The sequence below is a fragment of the Jaculus jaculus genome, chromosome 4, assembly GCF_020740685.1.
Source record: "Jaculus jaculus isolate mJacJac1 chromosome 4, mJacJac1.mat.Y.cur, whole genome shotgun sequence".
NCBI lineage: Eukaryota > Metazoa > Chordata > Mammalia > Rodentia > Dipodidae > Jaculus > Jaculus jaculus.
The window spans coordinates 167,997,598-168,021,231 of record NC_059105.1 but is presented as its reverse complement, the minus strand read 5'-3'; the positions used below and the strand labels follow the sequence as shown (position 1 = coordinate 168,021,231).

At 42.9% G+C, this 23,634-nt stretch overlaps 1 protein-coding gene across 3 annotated transcripts in view; it reads right to left on the bottom strand.

Annotated features, from left to right (window-relative positions):
• The window catches only part of Drd3 (dopamine receptor D3), a 56,713-nt gene extending 33,411 nt beyond the window's left edge, over positions 1–23,302 (bottom strand). For all 3 annotated transcript variants that reach the window (XM_045148233.1, XM_004666858.3, XM_012950759.2), the window contains exon 1: positions 23,033–23,302. In XM_045148233.1, the coding sequence (XP_045004168.1) occupies positions 23,033–23,302 (270 nt within the window). The remainder of the gene's footprint in view (positions 1–23,032) is intronic.
• Between the last annotated feature and the right edge of the window lie 332 nt (positions 23,303–23,634).

The window sequence follows — 23,634 nt, the reverse complement described above, 5'->3', positions numbered from 1 at the left end:
CCGAGACTCATCCACTGTGACCACATATCTACTCTTCATTCTCATTTTATGCCAGTAAAGCAAGAAGTGCAAGAGTGTCTCCTTCCCCTTCCCCCTTGGCTTTATCTCCTTTTCAGCCTCCCATTCGATCTCTATATTTGGTCATCTCTAGACTATTTTGAGAAGCGCTGACCAAAGATATTATGTTTAAAAGCAACCATGAGCTGTTAAACCAAAACAACTAAGTCATCATTTTTCTTCACTTGGTTGTGGATTTACTTCCTTTTAGTTCGACCATTTGGCGCAACATAAATAAAGGCCTAATACAACTTTATAAGAATGCTGAGAACGTAAATCCTTGTAAAAGGGAAGTTGCATGACTTCTGATCTGCGCAGCCATCCCACAATGACTTTAAGAGAGTGGGCAGGATAGTGAAAGATGGTTTTGGTCATTACATAAGACGCTTGTATGTTATCATAGCTTCTTCCAGAAATTCAATTTTGTATGCCAAAATTTATTCAATACATACTATGCAATGGAAGTTTTAGACTGTGGAAGGCTACTTTTTTCTTTTATAACTGTGAGTGAGACAAGATAGAAGTCAACCCAAGTGTTTGCTGGCTGTTCATTCATTCACTCATTCGTTCACAAAGCAAGTACTTGTAAAACTCCTTCCTAGTAATCCACAGAAGGAGGGTATGTGTATTAAAAGGGTTTATAAAATGTGTTATAGAGGCTGGAGTGATGGCTTAGTTGTTAAGGCTCTTACCTGTGAAGCCTAGGGACCCTGGTTCGATTCCCCAGTAGCCATGTAAGCCAGATGCACAAGGTGGTGCATGTGTCTGGATTTCATTTTGTTTGCAGTGGCTGGAGGACCTGGCACACCCATTTTCTCTCATAAATAAATAAATAAATACATAAATAAAATATTTTTTAAAAAATGTATTACAGGGTATGTCCTTAGAGACTCATGGAGTTGACTAGATGTAAACATGACTACCTAATATTGTTAACACAAGCTAATATTTCTTTTCTTAAAAATTTTTTTTTTCAGTTTTATTTATTTATTTGAGAGTGACAGAGAAAGAGGCAGAGAGAGAGAGAAAGAGAGAAAGAATGGGCACGCCAGGGCTTCTAGCCACTGCAAACGAACTCCAGACGCGTGCGCCCCTTGGGCATCTGGCTAATGTGGGTCCTGGAGAATCGAGCCTCGAACCGGGGTCCTTAGGCTTCACAGGCAAGCGCTTAACCACCAAGCCATCTCTCCAGCCCACAAACTAATATTTCTTGAAAATTTACCCTACTTGGAACCACCCATGCTCATGACTCATTCCATGAATTTCTGTAACTGCAAACTTCAGATTTTGAAAACTGAATTCTGTTTTTTTTTTTTCTACACGTGTTCTTAGATATTTGTAAGAAGTATGTAATTTGATAGGAGATTAAATGACTGTTACTTAACCAACTTGATAATGGCTAAGACATTTACTTGTTCCCAGCTACTTGCTGGGCTCCCAGTGCAGGAGCCAGACATGCAAATATATTACCCGAGATTGAATGGCCCCTGTCATAGTAAAAGCCAATATTTATTGAATGCGTACTAAGTGCCTGGGGTCTTGCTGAGCACTTTACCCACACAGCCTGGAGTGCAGATTATAATCTCCTGGGAAAGGACTGGGGAGTCTGAAGAAGCTGGAGACCCCACAGGCTCTTTGATCTCCACTCTGACATTTTGTTATTTCCCTTAAGGCAGAGTTGTTATTTTCGCATCAACAGGACTATTACTACCTTCATCACAGAGAAAGAAGTTTAGAGATGTTAAACACACTGCCCAAAAGCCCTAGTGTTGGGGGAGACAGGTGGGACGTTGAATGTAAATAAATCAATACCGTGTGGAGCAGTGTCGAGCCGGGAGAGGGCTTTGCAGGAGCAGTGATGAAGTGGGTAGACACAGGGGAAAGGAGGAAATCACTGGGGATTTTTTATTTTATTTTATTTTATTTTTATTTATTTGAGAGCAACAGACACAGAGAGAAAGACAGATAGAAGGAGAGAGAGAGAATGGGCGTGCCAGGGCTTCCAGCCTCTGCAAACGAACTCCAGACGCGTGCGCCCCCTTGTGCATCTGGCTAACGTGGGTCCTGGGAAACCGAGCCTCGAACCGGGGTCCTTAGGCTTCACAGGCAAGCGCTTAACGGCTAAGCCATCTCTCCAGCCCCACTGGGGATTTTTGTGGTGCAGGCTTTATCATCTCTGGTCTGTCTCTATCCCAGGGATGCAAAACAGTGTAACAGACAAAGGTGGCTTCCATTTCGGTGGCTCAGGTGAAGGGACACATACCCTCTTGTTGAGTCCTCAAGCTCTCCTGGGTTCTAGGCTGCCTCTGTCTACCCTGTTTCCCTGTCCCGAGAATCTGCCATCAAAAACCCATTTTGTACTTGGTTGTGGCTGAGTGTCAAGAAGAGAACAAGCTGATTATCTGATTAAACTGATTCCCACTAAGGTGCCATTACTTGCTTAGCTTTCCCTGGAGTTTAGCTTCCTCATTAAAATGAATCTGTAATGTGTGGGACAGTTTTGTGGTGGAATATATATATACATACACACACAGTGTGTGTGTGAGTGCTCCACATCATATTGATAATAACAGTAAACCAAAAGCAGCAAAATTGGGGGTAGGGAAATGGCTTAGTGGTTAAGGCATTTGCCTATGAAGCCTAAGGATGCCAGTTCAATTCCCCAGGACCCACATAATCCAGACGTACAAGGGCATGCATCTTGAATCCGTTTGCAATGGCTGGCAGCCCTGGCATGCCCATTCTCTCTTTCTCTCTCTGAATCTTCCTTTCTCTTTCTCTCTTTCAAGTAATAAATAAATAAGTAAAATATTTAAAAAACAGCAGCAAATGCCAATAACATGGTAAGTCATGGACATACACTATTTCATAATACCCTAATGAGCTAAGTGTGCCAATGACTGAGAGAGATTATTACTTTTTTATTTTTTTAAGATTTACTTATTAATTTATTAGAAACAGAGAGAAGGGGAGAGAGAGAGAGAGTAAGTGAGTGAGAATGGGTGTCCCAGGGCCTCTAGCCACGGTTAATAAACTCCAGATGCATGTGTCACTTTGTGCATTTGGCTTACATGTGACCTGGAGAATAGAACCTGGGTCCTTAGGCTTCACAGGCAAGTGCTTTAACCCCTAAGCCATCTCTCCAGGCCAAGAGAGAGATTATTTGCTTGTAAAGGAGCTGGAATTTCAACCTCTTTCTTAATAGCTACCATGACTAATTTTGCCTCTCAAAAATCTACATCTTGGAGCTGGGCGTGGTGGTGCACGCCTTTAATCCCAACATGAGTTCGAGGCTACCCTGAGACTCCATAGTGAATTCCAGGTCAGCCTGAGTTACAGTGAGACCCTACCTCAAAAAAAGAAAAGAAAAGAAAAGAAAAATTTACATCTTGGCACTCTACTTCTGAAAGGCATACAGTTATCACAAGAGAGAGAAGAGTTGACATTTTCCCATCTATTTACCCAAAAGTCATCATCGTCATTATTATTATAATTACTTTGTGTGTGTGTGTGTGTGTGTGTGTGTGTGTGTGTGTGTGTGTGTAAGGTGTAGGTACATGTATTTACTTGTAGGCATGTGGAGAACATCAGATGTCTTTCCTCTACTGATCTTCCAACTATTTAATTTTAATTTTTTGTTTGTTTTTCGAGGTAGGGTCTCACTCTAGCTCAGGCTGGCCTGGAATTCACTATGGAGTCTTAGGGTGGCCTTGAAGTCATGGCGATCCTCCTACCTCTGCCTACCAAGTGATGGGATTAAAGGAGTGTGCCACCATGCCCGGTTTATTTTACTTTTTGAGATGGGGTTTCTCTTGGAACGTGAAGCTGCAGTTTTCTCAAGCTCCAGCGATTTCCCGGTCTATGCTCTGCACAGCGACAGCTTTGTAGATGTAAGTGGTCATGCCCAGCTCTTTACGTAGGTCCTAAGGAATCAAATTTGGCAGTCTCAGGCCTGCTTGCTTGCAGCAAGCTCTCTTACCCTCCGAGCTATCGCCCAGTCTGAAAGCCACTAGTTATTGACCACCCACATGCTTGGTACTTGGCTTGGGTGAGTGCGTTGAAAGAAGCTACACCTGTTTTTATTCGTAGGGCCTCTGAAGATGGTGCCTGTGAAGATAACATTTGCGTGTGTTGGGAGAGTAATGTGTGAATGGGTGTAGAGGAATTGGGGGCCCAGAAGGGAGCTGCGAAGAAAATAACCGTGATGTAATGGGATAAGTGCTGACAGTGAGATAAGTACAGAGCGTTGAGAGATCATGAAAGGTAAAGTGATTTTTTGAAATTAAAGCATAAAAAAAGTTTTTAAAAATCAGATTGATTTAAGGCTCTTTAGAGACATGATTCTTTCACCTAAATTCTAATGAATAACTCACTTCAGAATCATAGGCAGCCAGGTGGTGTTACTCTCACTTGCTAATGAAGATGACTAATTTCCTTTGGCAATCCAGTAGGTGGGAATAAGCGAGACAGTGTCTTTAGGTGCTGGAGTTGGCTATCGATTTTGCAACGCACACACAGCCCAAGGCAGCATTTCCCAAATTTACTGATTATAAGGGAGCAGTTCCCAAGCCTCCTGAGGTTCTTGGTAAGCCAATGATTCACAGGCCCCACTCCAAATAAGTCCCTCAAGTGATTCTTAACTGCCTGGAAGGTCTGAAACACTGATTGAGGGGGGCACAATTTATATTCAAAAATCTCCTTAAAACAAGGCTCCTTAAGCATTATTATTATTATTATTTTCAAGACAGAATTGGTCTTCAACTGACCTTCCTACCTTATTCTCTCAAGTGCTGGAATTAGAAGCGCACTACCATAATTTTTTTTTAATTTTAATTTTTTTGTGGTACTGGAAATTGAACTCAGAGCCTTATGAATGCTGCTAGGAAGCACTCTACCTTATCCCCAACTCTTTTAAGTAGTCTTTTTGTCATTAATCTCTTTGGTTTCATGGTTATTTCTCAGAGGAATATTTTTAAATGCATAAAGGAAGAAACATAAAAGATTACACATGTCACCACTTATGCTGAAATATAGTTTAGTATTTTGAATAAATGTCTTTTTTTTTTTTTTGAGGTAGGGTCTCACTCTGGCCCAGGCTGACCTGGAATTCATTATGTAGTCTCAGGGTGGCCTCGAACTCACAGCAATCCTCCTACCTCTGCCTTCCTATTGCTGGGATTAAAGGTGTGTGCCTCATGCCTAGCTCCTTTGTGTGTGAGTGTGTGTGTTGGTCATGAACTTGGTGGGAAGCTCAGGGTGACTTTGAACTTCTGATCCCCCTGCCTTCCCTTCCCAAGAGCTGGGATTACAGGCAGGCTAGGCCTGCCTGGTTTTATGCAGTGCTAGGGATCAAACCCAGGGCTTCCTGCATGTTAGACAGGCATGGAGCTACATTACCAGTCCAAACACATGCATTTAAAAAAATTTTTTTTTAATTTTGTTTATTTTTATTTATTCATTTAAGAGTGACAGACAGAGAAAGGGGGGGGGGGGAGAATGGGCGCACCAGGGCCTCCAGCCACTGCAAATGAACTCCAGACGTGTGCGCCTCCTTGTGCATCTGGCTGATGTGGGTCCTGGGGAATTGAGCCTCAAACTGGGGTCTTTAGGCTTCACAGGCAAGTGGTTAACTGCTAAGCCATCTCTCCAGCCCTTAAAAAATATTTTTGTTTATTCTTTTTAGAGAGGGAGAGACACATAGAGAGAGTGTGTGAGGAAGAGGCAGAGATAGAGAGAGAATGGGCACACCAGGGCCTCCAGCCACTGCAAACAAACTCCAGATGCATGCGCCCCTTGTGCATCTGGCTTACGCAGGTCTTGGGGAATCGAACCTGGGTCCTCAGGCTTCACAGGCAAGTGCCTTAACCACTAAGCCATTTCTCCAGCCCCACATGCATTTTTTTGAACCCTTCACTTAATCACAAGATCTAGTGGCAACAATGGATGCACGAATATTTCAAGATGTCCACAGCAGCCGTGATATGGTTTGAAAATGTAAATATCTGTGACTTCTACTGGTGGCATTAAGGGTTTCTTTTGCTAAGAGTTGATGACTACAGTCCCAAGTATTCATCATCAGCTTCGTGAAAATCAAGAAGGGATTTTATTTTCATTCAAATGGGTGGAATATTCATGTAACAGCGTATCTTGTAAAAATATAATGGACTTTCTAGGCTGAGAATGTAGATAATAGAGGCCACCTGGGGTCCACTCATCCTTCCACCAGAAAGGACCAATTAAACTGTCTCACAGCTAACTACATCCCTTCTGGCTTTTGTCTCATGGTGTTCTGTAAATTATAAAAGTGCCATAGGCACGGTGGGCAGAAATTAGGTCCTTTCTGCCCCTGGTTTGGCCAGCCTGTAAATAAACTCATTTTCTGTTTCCTAATTTCCTGTGGTGGTGAACCAGTTATGGACCTGAAGTTTTGGTAACGGTTTTGGCTCAGGAGGAAAACTTGTGACTAGCCGACCCATGCAGATGAGGGACAGGGGAATGTCCAGTCAGATGTTGGGAGCCTTCCGCCTCGGTTTTAGAGCTCTAGGCATTGGTTACCTGTGATATTATAGAAGGTAATGGGAAGGGATTCTGACCTGGTCATATTGGTGAAGAGTATTTTGGACTGAAAACTCCTGACAAACTCAAGAATTCCTAACCTTCCTTTGTTTTACTCTTGTCCTACCTTCCTTCCCTCCCTCCTTATTTTTCTCTCCTTCCCTCCCTCCTTCTTGAGTTATTTGGTTTAGTGGTTGAAGAAAGTTCTTGGTAAACTCTACCATTCCTAACCTTGGTTTGTTTTTATACTTGTCCTCCCCTCCCTCCCTTCCTTCCTTTTTTCTTTCTTCTTTCTTTCTTTCTTCCTTCCTTCTTCCTTCCTTTCTCTCTTTCCTTCCTTCTTTCTTTCTTTCTCTCTCTCTCTCTCTCTCTTTCTTTCTTTCTTTCTTTCTTTCTTTCTTTCTTTCTTTCTTTCTTTCTTTCTTTCTTTCTCTCTCTCTTCCTTTCTTTTTTGCTTTCGTTTTTCTTTTTTTATACCAAGGATTGAATCCAAGGCCTGGCACATGCTAGACAAGCTCTTTACCACTGAGCTATATCCACAGCCCTCTGATGCTGCCCGCGGCAGTGGGATTGGGCTGAAGAGGCATGGCTTCTTTTTTTTTTAAAAATTTTTATTTATTTATTTATTTGAGAGCGACAGACACAGAGAAAGGCAGATAGAGGGAGAGAGAGAGAATGGGCGCGCCAGGGCTTCCAGCCTCTGCAAACGAACTCCAGATGCGTGCGCCCCCTTGTGCATCTGGCTAACGTGGGACCTGGGGAACCGAGCCTCGAACCGGGGTCCTTAGGCTTCACAGGCAAGCGCTTAACCGCTAAGCCATCTCTCCAGCCCGAGGCATGGCTTCTTGACTATGCCACAGAAAAGAATCTCAGGATGAGTCAATATGAAGCAGAGATTTTAACCTGCATTAAGCATGGAGGTTAATAGAAAGAGAGGCACTTAGGGAAGCGAACACCCCCAGATGTGGATGTGGCCTTCTCAAGAGACAGCCACATTCAAGTGTCTTTGCAATCACCATACATGAAATTTTGGTGGCTTCTGAAGGTACATCTCACAGGTTTGCTAAGGAACATAAATGACATCATTTGTGGTTCCTGGGGTACAGAGGATCCCAGCTGATAAGGTAAAACCATAGGTCACAAGAGTTGCATGAGCAGTTTTAAGATACTTCTTCTATAAATAAATTTGGAGTCCTTTTTTTAAGATTCCCAGAAAATTTCAAGGTTTACAACTGTGGAAGGAGTAAAGCCATACGTGACGGTCACATGCACTTGGGTCTTAAGCGTAGTTCTTTGCTATTCCTTTTGAAAATACCTATATAAAAGGATTGTCTTGCTGGGCGTGGTGGCGCACACCTTTAGTCCCAGCACTAGGGAGGGAGAGGTAGGAGGATCGCCATGAGTTCAAGGCCACCCTGAGACTACAGTGAATTCCAGGTCAGCCTGGGCTAGAGCAAGACACTACCACAAAAAAATGGAAAAAAAAAATTGTCTCTATGTAGGCAGTCTTCACAGCAAATGTTTCTTTTGTTGTTTGCTGTTTTTGTTTTATTAATTAATTAATTAATTTATTTATTTATTTATTTTAGAGAGAGAATTGGTGCACCGAGGCCTCAGCCACTACAATTGAACTCCAGACACTTGCGCCACCTGGTGGGCATGTGCGACCTTCTGCTTGCCTCACCTTTCTTTGTCTGGCTTACATGGGATCTGGAGAGTCAAACATGGGTCCTTATGCTTTGCAGGCAAGCGCCTTAACCACTAAGCCATCCCTCCAGCCCTTTTGCTGGGAATTGTGACTCTTAGCTAGTGAGACTTAAACCGTACCTGGGAATTGGGGCTCTTTTCCCTTCCTGTGCAATCTTCATTTCCCTCCTCTTCCTCGCCTGCCTCAGTGCCACTTCGTACAGCAGTTTAGAGAAACCAGGTACATTTGAAATGCCTGTCATTTTGACGGGGTGCTCAAGCCACCGCTGAATAGTTGTGATGGGAAAAGTTCAGATTTTGTTTGCAAGAGTGCTCATTTTGTCTGCATTGCCTGGCTTGGCCTTAATGAACACACGAGTCTTCACTTGGCCCTGTGGAAGATCACTGATTTCGTCTGGGTGTACCCATCTATATCTCCTGGTTGGCATGTGTCTGTTTAGATTTTGGGTTATCCTTTGTCTCCAAGCTGAGGCGTGACAGCCATCTGGACTCATCTCGGGTCCCTCTGCAGTACCAGTGGATGTGAGGTAAATTAGTTCCACTGTGTGTGGCTTGAGTGACCATTTTGTTTGCTTCTGGAATGTTGCCGCATGAGACAAAGAGTCAGAGGGCTGAGATTCCCAAGAAACTTGTCTGTACTTGAATAAATTTGGGGGGAGATTTCCATTGTCTTTTTTTTTTTTTTTTTGGTTTTTCAATGTAGGATTTCACTCTAGTCCAGGCCTTGAACTCACAGTGATCCTCCTACCTCTGCCTCCCGAGTGCTGGGATTAAAGGCGTGTGCCACCACGCCCAGCTTCTGAAAGCATTCTTAAGATAATTTTTAAACTGCAGTTATATTTTTACCTCCTGCCTTCTCTACTAGGGAAACCAGTTACTTAATGACTTTATCTCAGCCAGGCATAACTTAAATGCAGGCATGGTCAACTCTGGGACCTGAAACTGAGTTTAAAAAAAAAAAAAAAAAGCATGGGCTGGAGAGATGGCTTAGCGGTTAAGCGCTTGCCTGTAAGCCTAAGGACCCCGGTTCAAGGCTCGATTCCTCAGGACCCACGTTAGCCAGATGTACAAGGGGGCACACACATCTGGAATTCGTCTGCAGTGGCTGGAAGTCCTGGCGCGGCCATTCTCTATCTCTGCCTCTTTCTCTGTCTGTCGCTCTCAAATAAATAAATAAAAAATAAAAAAATAAACTTAAAAAAATAAAGGACTGGAGAGATTCCTTAGCTGTTAAGGCACTTGCCTGTGAAGGCTAAGGACCCAGGTTCGATTCCCCAGGATTTATGTATGCCAGACGCACAAGGTGGCACATGTGTCTGGAGTTCCTTTACACTGGCTAGAGGTCCTGGCTCATCATTCTCTCTCAAATAAATAAACAAACAAACAAACAAATAAATAAATAAGTAAAATATTAAAAAAAAAAAAAAGAAGAGTGGAGGGCTATTTTAAACCCATGCCATTCCAAAATAGAGACTTACAAAACAAGGTAGCAATAAGGCTTACAACATAAGTGATCTTACTTTGTTTTACTATGTCATAAATACAATTTGGATTTAACTGTCTGTTCATAGACCTAATACATCTACACTGCCTTACCTTACAAACTTAGATACTCTTAATGCCTTCCAATATATTAAAATGGTATATTTGGACCTATTAAACATGCTTCATAAAAATATTAAATACTTTGAGTACATCATTAAGAGATATCTGATTTTCTAAAGCAAGTATTTTTTTGCATGTATCTCTATGCAGTATGTGTATGTGTGTTTGTATGTGTGTGGGCACATATGTGGGTACATGTGCACATACGTGCATGTGCTTGTAGAGCACAGAGACAATGTCTTGTGTCTTCCACCTTGTATTTTTATTTAAAATTTTTTTTACTTTATTTTTATTTATTTATTTGAAAGAGAGAGAGAGAGAGAGAGAAAGAGGCAGAGAGAGGGAGAGAATGGGCATGCCAGGGCCTCCAGCCACTGCAAACGAATTCCAGACGCATGCGCCCCCTTGTGCATCTGGCTTATGTGGGTCCTGGGGAATCGAACCAAGGTCCTTTGGCTCTGCAGGCAAACGCCTTGACTGCTAAGCTAAATCTCCAGCCCTGGATTATTGTTATTATTATTTTTTTTGAGACAAGATCTTTCATTAAACCAAGAGTTCACTTATTTGGCTAGACTACTAGCCAGCAAGCTCTCGGGACCCGCTGTCTCTGTCTCTCTCCAGAGCTGGGATTACAGGTACTCACCGTCTTGCCCAGCATCTTATGTGGGTGCTGGAGACCAAATTTACGTTTTTATACTTGTGCAGCAAGATTTTGTTTTCCCCTCAGTGCTATCTCTCTAGCCCCCTGAAACAAGTATTTTAGAGGGGAAGTAAAGATCTCTAAAATACAGTTTGTCTTTATATAAAGTAAAGTCATTAAGTCTTTGGATAATTTTTTGTTTGTTTGGATAAAAGATTTTGTGGTCTGGAGGGATGGCTTAACAGTTAAGGCATTTGCCTACAAAGCCAAAGGACACAGGTTCTATTCTCCAGGACCCGTGTTAGCCAGATGTGCAAGGTGGGACATGTGTCTGGAATTGGTTTGCAGTGGCTGGAGGCCCTGGCATGCCCATTCTCTCTCTCCCTCTTTCTCTGTTAAACAAATAAATAAATAAATATTAAAAAAGATTTTTGTATTGACTACCAGGATTATCAAAAAAGAATTTTCATCTAAAACATTCTAAAAAGAAATTAAATTCAAATCTATTTTTTCCTAGTTGTCAAGGGAAATAGAAAACAAGAGTACATAAAAGTGTTTTATATGTTCATCAAAATGCAGTTTTAAAATACATTTGGGAATCAATTTGTAAAATGTCCAATTGTAATTGTTTTACTTACAGCATTTTGTTGATATATGGAATATAAGGAGGCTGCCAAGCATGAGTATGAAACATATATACATTATATGTATATGTACATATTGCAGAGGAGTCAAACATTTTGACATTGTGATAAATATTGACATCTACAAATGTGTTGGACCACATTCATACATTTATAGCTATCCTGGGACACATGTGGCCCACGGGCTGCAGGTTGGACATGATGCCTAAATATATCTACTTCTAAGAAACAAAATCAGAATTCCTGTGAGGTACAATTGAAAAATTCTTTCATTGAATTATTGCTATGGATTTCTTTTATATGTTAAAGATGAGGTTTGATTAAGGCTACAATACATAAGAAATTATGGATGTATATATTTGTCAAAGATCTTTATACTAAATTTCCTTTTCATAGAAGCCAGAAGATCCCACCTTGAACAAACAGTAGTGTTCAGAATCCAGGCAAGCTGTTATATTACTCTGCATGTAGCAGGCAAAAGTATTATGTGATTAGGTGTTACCAAGAAATCATTATTATCTTATATTTAAAGGGTAATTCAGTGGTTAAAATATTATTTTGTTAAATGTTCAAGGAAATTGCTAAAGTGCTTTTGACTAGGCAAACTTACAATGTAAATTTGAGGGCTGGAGGGATGGCTTAGCACTTAAAGTGCTTGCCTCCAAAGCCCAAGGATCCAGGTTTGGTTCCCCAGGACCCACATAAGCCAGATTTACAAAGTGGAACATGTGTTTGGAGCTCCTTTGCAGTGGCTGGAGTCCTGGTGTGCTCTCTCTCTCTCCCTGCCTCTCTCTATATATAAGTAAATGAAAACTTCTTTAAAGAAGAAAAGAACATGTAAATTTGAGAGATAAACTGGGCATGGTGGCGCATGCCTTTAATCCCAGCACTTGGGAGACAGAGGTAAGAGGATTGCCATGAATTCAAGGCCACCTGGAGACTACATAGTGAATTCCAGGTTAGCCTGGGCTAGAGTGAGACCCTACCTCAAAAAAAAAAAAAAAAAAAAAAAAGTGTGAGAGAGAGAGAAAAGCAAAGGACTGTCTGTATTTGTGGAAACACTTTTGCATGGTTTCTTGACTTTGTGTCATAAATCAGTGTTGAGATGGACTGGATTTGCTATTGGGGTGATAGGGCTGCTCCTCAGCATTTAAGCATTGCTAGTAGATACTATACATTTTATTGTAAATAATGTTATGAGATTAAACATTTGTCCTCACTTGCTACCTATGTACTATAAGATTATTAAGATAAAGCCAGTATTATTCACAAAAGCAAGACCATATTAGAGTCTACATGTTCACTGGTGCACTGGACTCAATTTTTATGCTATAAGATGCATGTAACAAAAATGTTCTTATGAGACGTGTAATGCTACATGTCCATCAACTTTAGGTGTTACATATAATGTAATACTGTGTGAATGGGTCTCAGATGTAACATGATAGAGATGTCATTAGACATTTTGTTCATTTTTTTAAATGTTTTTCGGGAATGTTTGTATACAAATGCACCTAGTGCTCTGTATGACGAGTCTTCATATGGCCAATAGCATTAGTAGAAAGATTTGGAGATAAATCATCTTAGAATTTTCATAGTCCTGTCACCCTTTTCTTTTAGTGAATAGACAGTGTTTGCATCTACAAATAGCATCCATAATTTGTCTGGAATATAGTCAACTAAGATTTAGATACCCTAGAGGCTACACACTCAACTTAGACATGAACCAAAAGTCCAAAGTGTTTCACAATAATGGTTATTTGATACAATATCAGAGTTCTAAAACTCAAACAGTCTAATCTTATTTTATTTAATATTTGTTCTTTTCCTTATCCCAAGTCAGAATTTTTAAGTGGATAAACACATGACTTATAGGATACAGATATGTGTGTGTGTGTGTTAGTCTAAAAATCTAGAAATTATTTTTTTAAAAACCTAAATGAATTCAAAAAATGTTTACACAGTTGCTAGAGGCTCATAAAAATAAACCTTATAAGAAAAAAAAATATGTAACAAAGTTGGTTAAAAAAAAAAGGATTCTGCTGGGCTTGGTGGTGCATGCCTTTAATCCCAGCACTTGGGAGGCAGAAATAGGTGGATCGCTATGAGTTCGAGGCCACCCTGAGACTACATAGTGAATTCCAGGTTAGCCTGGACCAGAGTGAAACCCCACCTTGAAAAACTAAAAACTAAAACTAAAACTAAATAAATAAAAGAATCTTTTTGTTTTTGATTAAAGGTGTGTGCCATTATGCCTGGCTAGAAAAGAATTATTTATAAAATACTCCTATTCTTTTTTCAAAGTACTTGGACTATCTTATAATATTCTACTTTTAGTAAAGTTCATAAAAGGGCTAGCTTTACAAGACAGAAACTTGAAATCTTATGTTTTCTGTTAATTTTTGTCTGGTTTTTCTAACAGAATAAGACAGTTTAGGGGTAATAGCCCCCTTCCAGGAATGTCCTTGAGCCTGTAAGAGCAAATCTGTTTTTTTTTTTCTTCCCTCTCATAAGCCAAACCTACATAGTCCAGAGTTCTTCCTGCATTTATGTCTCTCAACTCTGACCAGAAAGGTCCATCAAACTCTGCTTAAAGCACTGCAAGACTGTGTTAGTCTAAGATTTCCAATACATCCACATTTCCCTCACAGATCAGTCTCAAAAAGCCCAAACCAGCCAGGAGTTCGAGGCCACCCTGAGAATACAGAGTGAATTCCAGGTCAGCCTGGATTAGAGTGAAACCCTACCTTAAAAAACCAAAAAAAAAAAAAAAAAAAAAAAAAAAAAGGCCAAATCCACAGTCAGGTTTCTAGCAGCAGTGACCCCACCCTCTCCTCTGGGAATTGATTTTCTCTTACATTACCTGCTCATCGCTGGGACAAAACACCTGACCTAAAGCAGCTGATGGGAGGAAAGGGTTTATTTTGATTTACAGTCTCAAGGGCAAACTGCATGATGTCAGGGAAAGCATGGCACGAGCAGAGGCTGGACATCACCTCTGCCACAGCCAGGGAAAAACAGCAGCAGTCTGGCAAGGAAGAGCTGGCTCTAACGCCCTGAATTCTGTCCCCAGTGGCACACCTCCTCCAGCAAGGCTCTACCTCCCAAGTTGCCGCCATCTGGGGTCTGAGTGTTCAGAACATATGAGTTTATGGGGGGCGTGGGTGGCATTTGATTCAAACTGCCATTCTCACTTTTCCCTTAAAACCTCACTGGAAGCTGGGGATGGTGGTGCACGCCTTTAATCCCAGCACTCAGGAGGCGGAGGTAGGAGGATCACCAAGAGTTTGAGGCCACCCTGAGACTACAGAGTGAATTCTAGGTCAGCCTGGACTATAGTGAGACCCTCCCTCTTTCTTTCTTTCTTTCTTTCTTTCTTTCTTTCTTTCTTTCTTTCTTTCTTTCTTTCTTTATTTCTTTCTTTCTTTCTCTCTCTCTCTCTCTCTCTCTCTCTCTCTCTCTCTCTCTCTCTCTCTCTCTTTCTTTCTTTCTTTCATGAGGAACTTTGCTGTATGGACAAATCATGCATTGCTCCCATTCCCCTCCTCCCCGCCCCCATTCCCCTGAGGACCCTCCTCAGTAGGGTTATGGGTGTTCACCATGCGGTTGTGGGCTATGAGTTGTGAAAGCAGCAGTCATTGTGTGGGGTTGGGGGCAATGCCTTTGGATGTTCCTCCCCACCCTGTGTCTCTCAACAGCTATCCACCCCCTGTTCCACAATGTCCCCTGAGTTTTGGCAGGTCACTCTGTAGCCCCAGGCTGGTCTCGAACTCACGGTGATCCTCGTACCTCTGCCTTCAAGTGCTGGGATTAAAGGCATGTGCCACCACTCCTGGCTTCTTCCTTTATGCATCTACGTTTCTCCAGGGTCCACATTTTCTAGATGTCCAGACAAACATTGTTAATGGTGACAACTGTCGGGGGCATATGTGTGTTCTTAGTTGCAATACAGCAGCAGAAGGCTAGGCTGAAGAATCAGGGATGAAAGGGCTTACCCGAGGGCTTTGAGTCAGCACAGGAAAGAAACCAGCCGACAGGGAGGAATACTGGAAAACCATTTCCGAGGTGGGCACGTAATGGGTAGAGCATGTTGGGCAGGGAGTATGCACTGTACCAACGTGTGAGAAAGCCCGTGCTATGTGAATTACCCGTAAAAGCCCGTCTTTTATACGGCATTGCCATGGATTTTTGCTCTGGTTCACTTCCTTCTTGGAAGTGTAGTCTTTTTCTTTCTTCCATTTTATTTTATTTTATTTTATTTTATTTTATTTTATTTTATTTTATTTTATTTTATTTTATTTTATTTTATTTTTTAAGAAGGGCCTCACTCTGGCCCAGACTGATTTGGAACTCACTCTGTAGCCCAGGCAGACCTTGAACTCATGGTGATCCTCCTCCCTCAGTCTCCCAAGTACTGGGGTTAATGACATGTGCCACTACATCTAGCTGGAAGTATAACGTTTCTTAATAAACTGTCTCTCCTTCTACCTCTGTCCACATGTCCCCGCTCAATCCTTTGTTCCAGGACACAACCTGGAAGTTTTGGTGCGTGCAAACTCCAATACCCACTGATCATACCCGTTATGATCATTATTTTGAGCACAGGTAATTAGCCAAGCTTAAGCCCTTCAAATCCTAAGCAGTGCTCTCAAAGCTAAAAGGATTAAACCTGAATCACCTACAGATCCCTGATATGCTATTTACTATGGAAATGACGAGGCTATTGGTAAATTGCTAAGCCTTCTTTGGTTTTGTTTTTATAGCTCCCTGATAAAGCTTTATAGTTGTTGATATTCTGCTACAAAGGGGGAACAAAAGCCCGCTTCTTTCAATGATGAAGCTAGTGTATTTGATAGGCAGCTTAGAAAGTCAAACTTAAAGTTGACCTTCAAAGAAAAAGATGAGGAAACATTTCCACCCTGCATCCCTTTCTTAAAAAAAAAAAAAAAAGGCTGGAGAGATAGCTTAGTGGTGAAGGCATTTGCTTGCGAAGCCTAAAGACCCCTATTCAATTCCCCAGGACCCATGTTAAGCCAGATGCACAAGGGAGCACATGCATCTGGAGTTCGTTTGCAGTGGCTAGAGGCTCTGGCATGCCTATTCTCTCTCAAATAAATAAATAATAATAAATATTTTAAAAAGATTTAGCCGGGCATGGTGGTGCACGCCTTTAATCCCAGCACTTGGGAGGCAGAGGTAGGAGGATCACCATGAGTTCAAGGCCACCCTGAGACTCCATAGTGAATTCCAGGTCAGCCTGGGCTAGAGCGAGACCCTCGAAAAACCAATAAATAAAGAAATAAAAATAAGTAAGAAAAAAAGATTTAAATGGATGTGGAGACAACTCTTCCAAGTGCAGAAAGAACAGAGCTTCTTTCTACTTCAAACTCACTATATTTAACACCTTACAAATACACTCTAGCTAAACTTGGCCCGAGAGCCAGCCCTTCCTTTTACACCTCTCAGTTGCTTGAATTTGGTAAAAAAAAAAAAAAAAAAAAAGGGCGGGCGGGGGGGGGGAGCTTTTGATCCAGGCCCCTGGCTGCCCCTTCTTCCTTTATGTGGGATCAGATGAGACCAGCCTGGCAGAGAAATTCATCCTGGTGATGAGGAACAGCTAAGCAGCGATGCTTTCCAAATCTACACAGAGCAGGGAGGGAATTGTCAGAATCAAAATGAAAGAAGGCCAAAGGCAACCCAGCCTGGACTGTGGGAGAGTCTACACAGACCAGAGTCGCTTGTACCAGCCCTTTCCAAAGCACCAAAAGCTGAGGGGCTACAAGGAAAGGGTCCTTATGTAGGTTACCTGACACTAGCTTGGCTTCTGCGAGTATCCTGTTCGTAGTATTTCTTTCAAGTACAAGCATATTTCAGAACTTTTCATACCAGTCCAATAATAGATGGCATGACATCCCAACGCCTTCAAGACTGAGGAATGGGCAGAGAAAGAGAAGAGGCTGTAACTGAATAGCAGCATAAAAATAAAACCTGCTGAGAGTGGAGACAACGGAGGCATTCCGGAGCTCCGTCACCCTTCTGCCAGGAAAGGACGAGTCAAACTGCCTCACAGCTAAGCCTACACAGCTTCTGGCTTTTGTCTCATGGTTTTCTGTGAGTTATAGGATTGTCCCAGGCAAGAGAAAGAAATTAGGTTCTACTGACCCTGGTTCGGACTGTACATCAATCCATTTTCCTTTATCAATTTGCTTCCTAATTTCCTTTGGAACACAAGGAAACTAAGCAGCCTGTGGGCCTGAAGTTACGTACTCTATGGGTTAGGAGCTCTTACTCTAGGGGCTGGGAAGATGGCCCAGTGGTTAGAGGCATGTGCTTGCAAACCCTGCCAGTCCAGTTCAGTTCCCCAGCACTCATATGGAGCTAGACTGGCCCATGCATCAGGCATTCACTTGTAGTGACAAGAGACCCTGCCCTCCCCAGCCCCTATATACACACATGTGCAATTAAATTTTTTTTGCATTCAAACTTCCTGTATTTCATCATTTTATAAATCTTTTTTTTCCAATTTTTTATTAACAACTTCCATGATTATAAAAAATATCCCATGGTAATAATTTTTTTAAGTTTTTTATTTTTACTTATTTATGAGAGACAGAGAGAGGGAGGGAGAGAGATGTGCCACAATGTGCATCTGGCTTATGTGGGACCTGGAGAATTGAACCTGGGTCCTTAGGTTTTACAGGCAAGTGCCTTAGCCACTAAGCCATCTCTCTAGCCCTATTTTTCTTTTTATGACGTTATCTTTATTTATCTATTTTATTTATTTATTTGAGATGGGGGAGATAGAATAAGAGAGAGAGAGAGAGAGAGAGAGAGAGAGAGAGAGAGAGAGAATAGGCATGCCAGGGACTCGAGCCACTGCAAATGAATTCCAGATGCATGTGCCACAATGTGCATCTGGCTTATGTGGATACTGGGGAATCGAACCTGGGTCTTGTTTTACTTTCTTTCCTTAAATATGCATTTCTTGGGACTCTCCTGTTAGACTGGAGTTTTGCCTTCTTTCCTTCTGTTTTTTTTTTTTCTTTCTGGTTTTTCAAGCTAGGGTCTCGCTCTAGCTCAGGCAGGCTGACCTGGAAGTCACTGTGTAGTCAGGGTGGCTTCGAACTCACAGTGATCCTCCTACCTCTGTCTCCCAAGTGCTGGGGTTAAAGGTGTTCACCACCATGCCCAGCTCTTTCCTTTAAGCTTTATAATAAAATCTTTCTAAGCTCTGCGGATTTCATTTGTCAAACTCATGAAATAAAAAACTGGAGGTCCCTGACTCCATGGAAGTTCTGTGTGACTGTGAGTATCTGGCACCTTCTCTCCCGAGTGAAATAACCACCCAAGAGCAGAGAGGGGAGCCATCGCTCTCGAAGACACCACGGATTCCTGTATCATCCCTGGGTAAATGCAGTGCGCTGATCACACAAGGCGCTTAACCAAGCAGAACCAAACAGGGTGTTTGTGTTTGGAGAAGGAGCTCCAGTCTGCAGCCAGCAAAGCAGGAAATTAAAAACTTCAGAAGGAATAAGAGACAGAACTATGTAGTGCCACACGGGAGAGAATTCTTTTGTCCTGAAAATGCCACCCGCTGAATTAAAGAGAAAGCTAAGCCCGGGGCCCTCTGAAGTAGAACCCGCGAGGTCACCTTGTATGTGTTTTGTCCTGAATATCTCTACAAGGACAGAGAACACTGAAATGGTTCAGTGACAGCCCCTGTGAGTTTTCCATTACATACAGCCCAAATGGAGTCTCCTCTGTGCCTTAGGGAGGAGACCGTACTGATGACAGCTGGTTGTGGCACATACCTACTGGCTGCCCTGTGCCTTCTTTTTCTTTTTTCATAGTCTTGGAATGAGATCTCTGAGCCATTCATATGTTTCATGGGAGGGCCATTGAAACTATGCTAAATCAATCCTTCTAACGGATGATTACTCAGAGCAAGTCATGTGCCCTAAGTCAGTTCATTTTACACCTCCAGGAATTCCGAGACGTGTATTTTGTCTCTTGCTGTGAACGCTGCATGCACGTGGGAGGCTGCTTACAGCTTATCCCCTTGCCTGTGGATGAGGTCAGTGTACGGAAGAAGGAAGAGCTGAAAGAATTGCAGAGAAATGGAGTCGGAACCCTTGTCAGACTATGCCTGCATCCCGCAGAACCACACAAGTGTCAAAGTCCTTAGGATAGCTGGGCGTGGTGGCGCACGCCTTTAATCCCAGCACTCGGATGGCAGAGGTAGGAGGATTGCTGTGAGTTTGAGGTTCGAGGCCACCCTGAGACTCCATAGTGAATTCCAGGTTACCCTGGGCTAGAGTGAGACTCTACCTAGAAAAACCAAAAAAAAAAAAAAAAAAAGAAGAAAAGTCCTTAGGATGAGAGTCAATTCATCCTGTTTACATTTAAGCCAAATGGAGTTGGACTTTTTTTGACTTACAATGTCTAACAATGTCTAAACTGAGATTCTTGCAGACTGCAATTTTTAGTTATTAAGGTAACTCTGTCAGGTTATAATAGTTGAACCTAACATCAGCCCAGCATGGGAACTCTTAGTATCTCCATTTCATTCACTTAATTTCACAACTTTTATCTCTTCATGTTTTACTTTCTTTTTTAAAAATAACAATTCTATTTTATTTATTCGACAGAGAAAGGGAGAGAGAGAGAGAGAGAGAGAGAGAGAGAGAGAGAGAGAGAGAGAGGGAGAGAATGGGCACACCAGGGCCTCCAGCCACTGCAAATGAACTCCAGACGCATGCGCCCCCTTGTGCATCTGGCTAACGTTCCTGGAGAATTGAACCTGGGTCCTTTGGCTTTTCAGGCAAATGCCTTAACTGCTAAGCCACCCGTCCAGCCCCATTTTATCTTATTTATTTATTTGACACACAAAGAGAGAAAGAGAGAAAGAGAGAGAGAGAGAGAGAGAGAGAGAGAGAGGGAGAGAATGGGCCCGCCAGGGCCTTCAGCCACTGCAGACGAACTCCAGACGTGTGCGCCTCCTTGTGCATAGGTGTGACCTTGTGTGCTTGTGTCACCTTGTGTGTCTGGCTTATATGGGATCTGGGGAGTCAAACATGGGTCCTCAGGCTTCACAGGCAAGTGTCTTAACTGCTAAGCCATCTCTCCAGCCCCACACCCCGCATTTTTATATGGGGGTCTGAACTCAGGTCTTCATGCTCACGTAACAAACCCTTTATCTAGTGAGCCATCTCCTCAAAACCTCCTCCAAGTCTTCGGATTGATACAGATCTCATCGAACATGGTCTTGCTTACTGAACACCTTCCCACATCACCTGCTGGCGTGTCTTCCTCTTGTCAGTTTTTCAGAGCTCTTCCCACGGAAGAGAACTCACACGCAGTACTACAGAGACGCCCTTAAGGCCTTTGGTTAGATTTCACATGGCTCGCTGTAAATCTGTTCGCTCTTTTGTGCTTAGCAGCAGAAGAATGGGGATGTCACTAGGTCACCAGGCGTGGCTACAAGAAGGGTGTTGTGGGCAAATCCAAAATGTCCCTCTTCAGGCTGGAGAGATGGCTTAGCACTTAAGGCGCTTGCCTGTGAAGCCTAAGGACCCGTGTTCTACTCTCCAGATCCCATGTAAGCCAGATGCACAAGATGACGCAAGCATGCAAGGTTGCACATGCGCACAAGGAGGCAGACACATCTGGAGTTGAATTGCAGTGGCTGGAGGCCCTAGTGCACTGATTCTCTCTCTGTCTCTCTTGTATTAAAAAAAAAAAGCCAGTCTGTTGGGCTTGCCTCAGGGGGAAATATATATATATGTATATATGTGTGTGTGTGTGTGTGTGTGTATGTGTGTGTGTGTGTGTGTGTGTATGCTGTTCATCTTCTATACTAGTATCTACGGAGATTTCCTAGCCTGCCAAGGAGAGTTCTGGAAGCAATCACAAACAGACAGCTGGAGAGCACTTCTCTTTGGTTAGTGTCGGAAGCCTGGTTTGCTTCGGGGAAGATGAAAATGCGCACTGGGGTGAGAGCCTCTTCCTTGCATTTCTTTCTGACATTCATTCATCTGGGAGGGCCCCTGGACCTTTGCAGATGTAGGGGTGGGCAGAAGTTCTTTAGCAGAGCAGTGGTGAGACTCTGGATGAATGGGTTGTGGTGCGGGGAGTGTCTCCCTCTTTACTCATCATTACTGGGTATAAAATAAACAGTTCAGCCTTACCCCCCCCCCCCCATACCAGGTAGCATGTTTGGATTACAAGAAAAGAAAAAAGACATACCCTCTGACTGCAAGGATGACTCAACCTAATTGGGTTGACAGAAAAGTCAAGATAATTATAAGATCTCTCACCACTGGGATTCTCCTACCTGGGAAGAATAAATACTTTTTTTTTTTCTTCACTATTTCCTCAATCTCTAGAACTATCCCCATCAGCCTGGTTGTTTTCCTTCTTTTTCCCTGCTTCCTATACCTGTTTATTTCCTTTAAGTCCTCCCCTTGAGATCATAAGCATAATTTCAGCACCCAGCCATTCTTTAATGTGGTGCTAACCTAGGCAGTCTATGTTCAAGGCTTTTACTCTCCTGTGATATGTCATACCTAATTAACTGTCACCTTCACTATTAATATTAACTGAAATATTAATTTGATGAATCTTAATTTCTCTTAATCATAGCATCATTTTGATCCTTCATTGGATATCTCTTTAGAATGACACTCAGTGCAGAGGAGAAATATTAATAGCATATTAAGATGTTTGAAACCTCTTTAGTAAGTGCATATTTTTTCTGGCAATGGTATCTGTTTCTTGAATAGATGCAGGCACCCTGATCTCCTCGTTAGCAAGTGGATGTTTTGGCTTATCACCTCTTGACTGTTTTGTACTCTCAAATGCAGTTTAAGAAATGTTTCTCTCCAGATGAATTCTCCAGGGTATACTGCACTATCTCTGAGGCCTTTGTACTAGAAATGGAGAAATCTAAATCTTGAGGTTAATCTGTTCCTTTGGTAGCAGAGGCTGCGGGAGAGTCAGTGCCCGGGAGCAGGAAGCTGAGATGGAGAACAGCTGAGCCATCAAGACAAGTCTCATGTATTTGCTGACCATTCTTTCTGTCGTTTCTCTCTCTCTCTCTCTCTCACTAGAAATGCTTTCCCTGTAACCTTCTTCTCCTCCCTTCTCTGTACCCCCCACTGCATACCTGATCTCTACATGCATGGAACCTCGATAAAGATGCTCAGTGGACTATGATGGACCCTAACCCCACCATTGAAGACTTACTGGTACAGACAGTATTCGTGTGTGCGTGCCTGTTTATGCAGGTGCACATGTGTGTGCAGGTGTGTGTGGAGGCCAGAGGACAATCTCAGGTGTCATCTTCACCCCCCTCCCCCTTTTAAAGATAAAATCTCTCATGGTCTGGAGCTCACCAAATAGGCTATACTGGCTGGCCAGTAAGCCTGAGAAATGCTGTCTTTACATCCTAGGGCTGGGATTAGAAGCATGCATCATGCCGGGCATTATTTTAATAATGGACTCTGGGGATTGGACTCTGGTCTTCATGCGTACAAGCATTTTACCAGCTGAGCTATTGTTCCCGTCCAAGAGTCCCATCACTCATGTCCAGTCCCCTGGACACGGACCTATGGGCACAGAGTCACTCCAGGCGCCCTGTTCCGACTTGGTGGGTGGTGGATGCCCTCAAGTGTTAGTTCCCTCACTAGAGAGACCATGACAGGATGGATTTTTTCTTTCTTAGTTCTCTGAGCAGAATTACAGAGAGTATCTTGGGGCCCTGAAGGAGCTCAGGGAAGCCAACAAGCACAGGCTCAGGAAAAGCATGCACGGAGAGCCCACTCACCTCCAAGTACACCACCCAGGGCATCACCAAGGTGGCCACCAGCAGGTCGGCTACGGCCAGGCTCACCACTAGGTAGTTGGTGGTGGTCTGCAGGACTCTCTCCCTCAGCACAGCCGCGCACACCAGGCTGTTGCCAAAGATGATGACTAGGATGACCACACAGTAGGACAGGGCATAGTAGGCACGCGGGCGGGCCCCGTGGACGCCTGTGCAGTTCTCTGTCCCACAGGTGGAGTTGACGTGGCTGCTTAGCTGGCTCAGAGGTGCCATAGCCCAGAGGAAGGAGTGTGAGCCCCAAGAGTTTCTAGGAAGAGACAGAAAACAGTGTGGGCGAAGTCAGACTCTTTTTAAATTTTTACATATTATTATTTTTTGTTTGTTTGTTTGGTTGGTTGGTTTTTCGAGGTAGGGCTTCATTCTAGCTCAGGCTGACCTGGAATTCACTCTGTATTCTCAGGGTGGCCTCGAACTCATGGCGATCCTCCTACCTTTGCCTCCTGTGTGCTGGGATTAAAAGCGTGCACCACCACGCCCGGCAAATTTTTATATATTATTTATTTGAGAGCAACAGGCAGAGAAAGAGAGAGAGAGAGAGAGAGAGA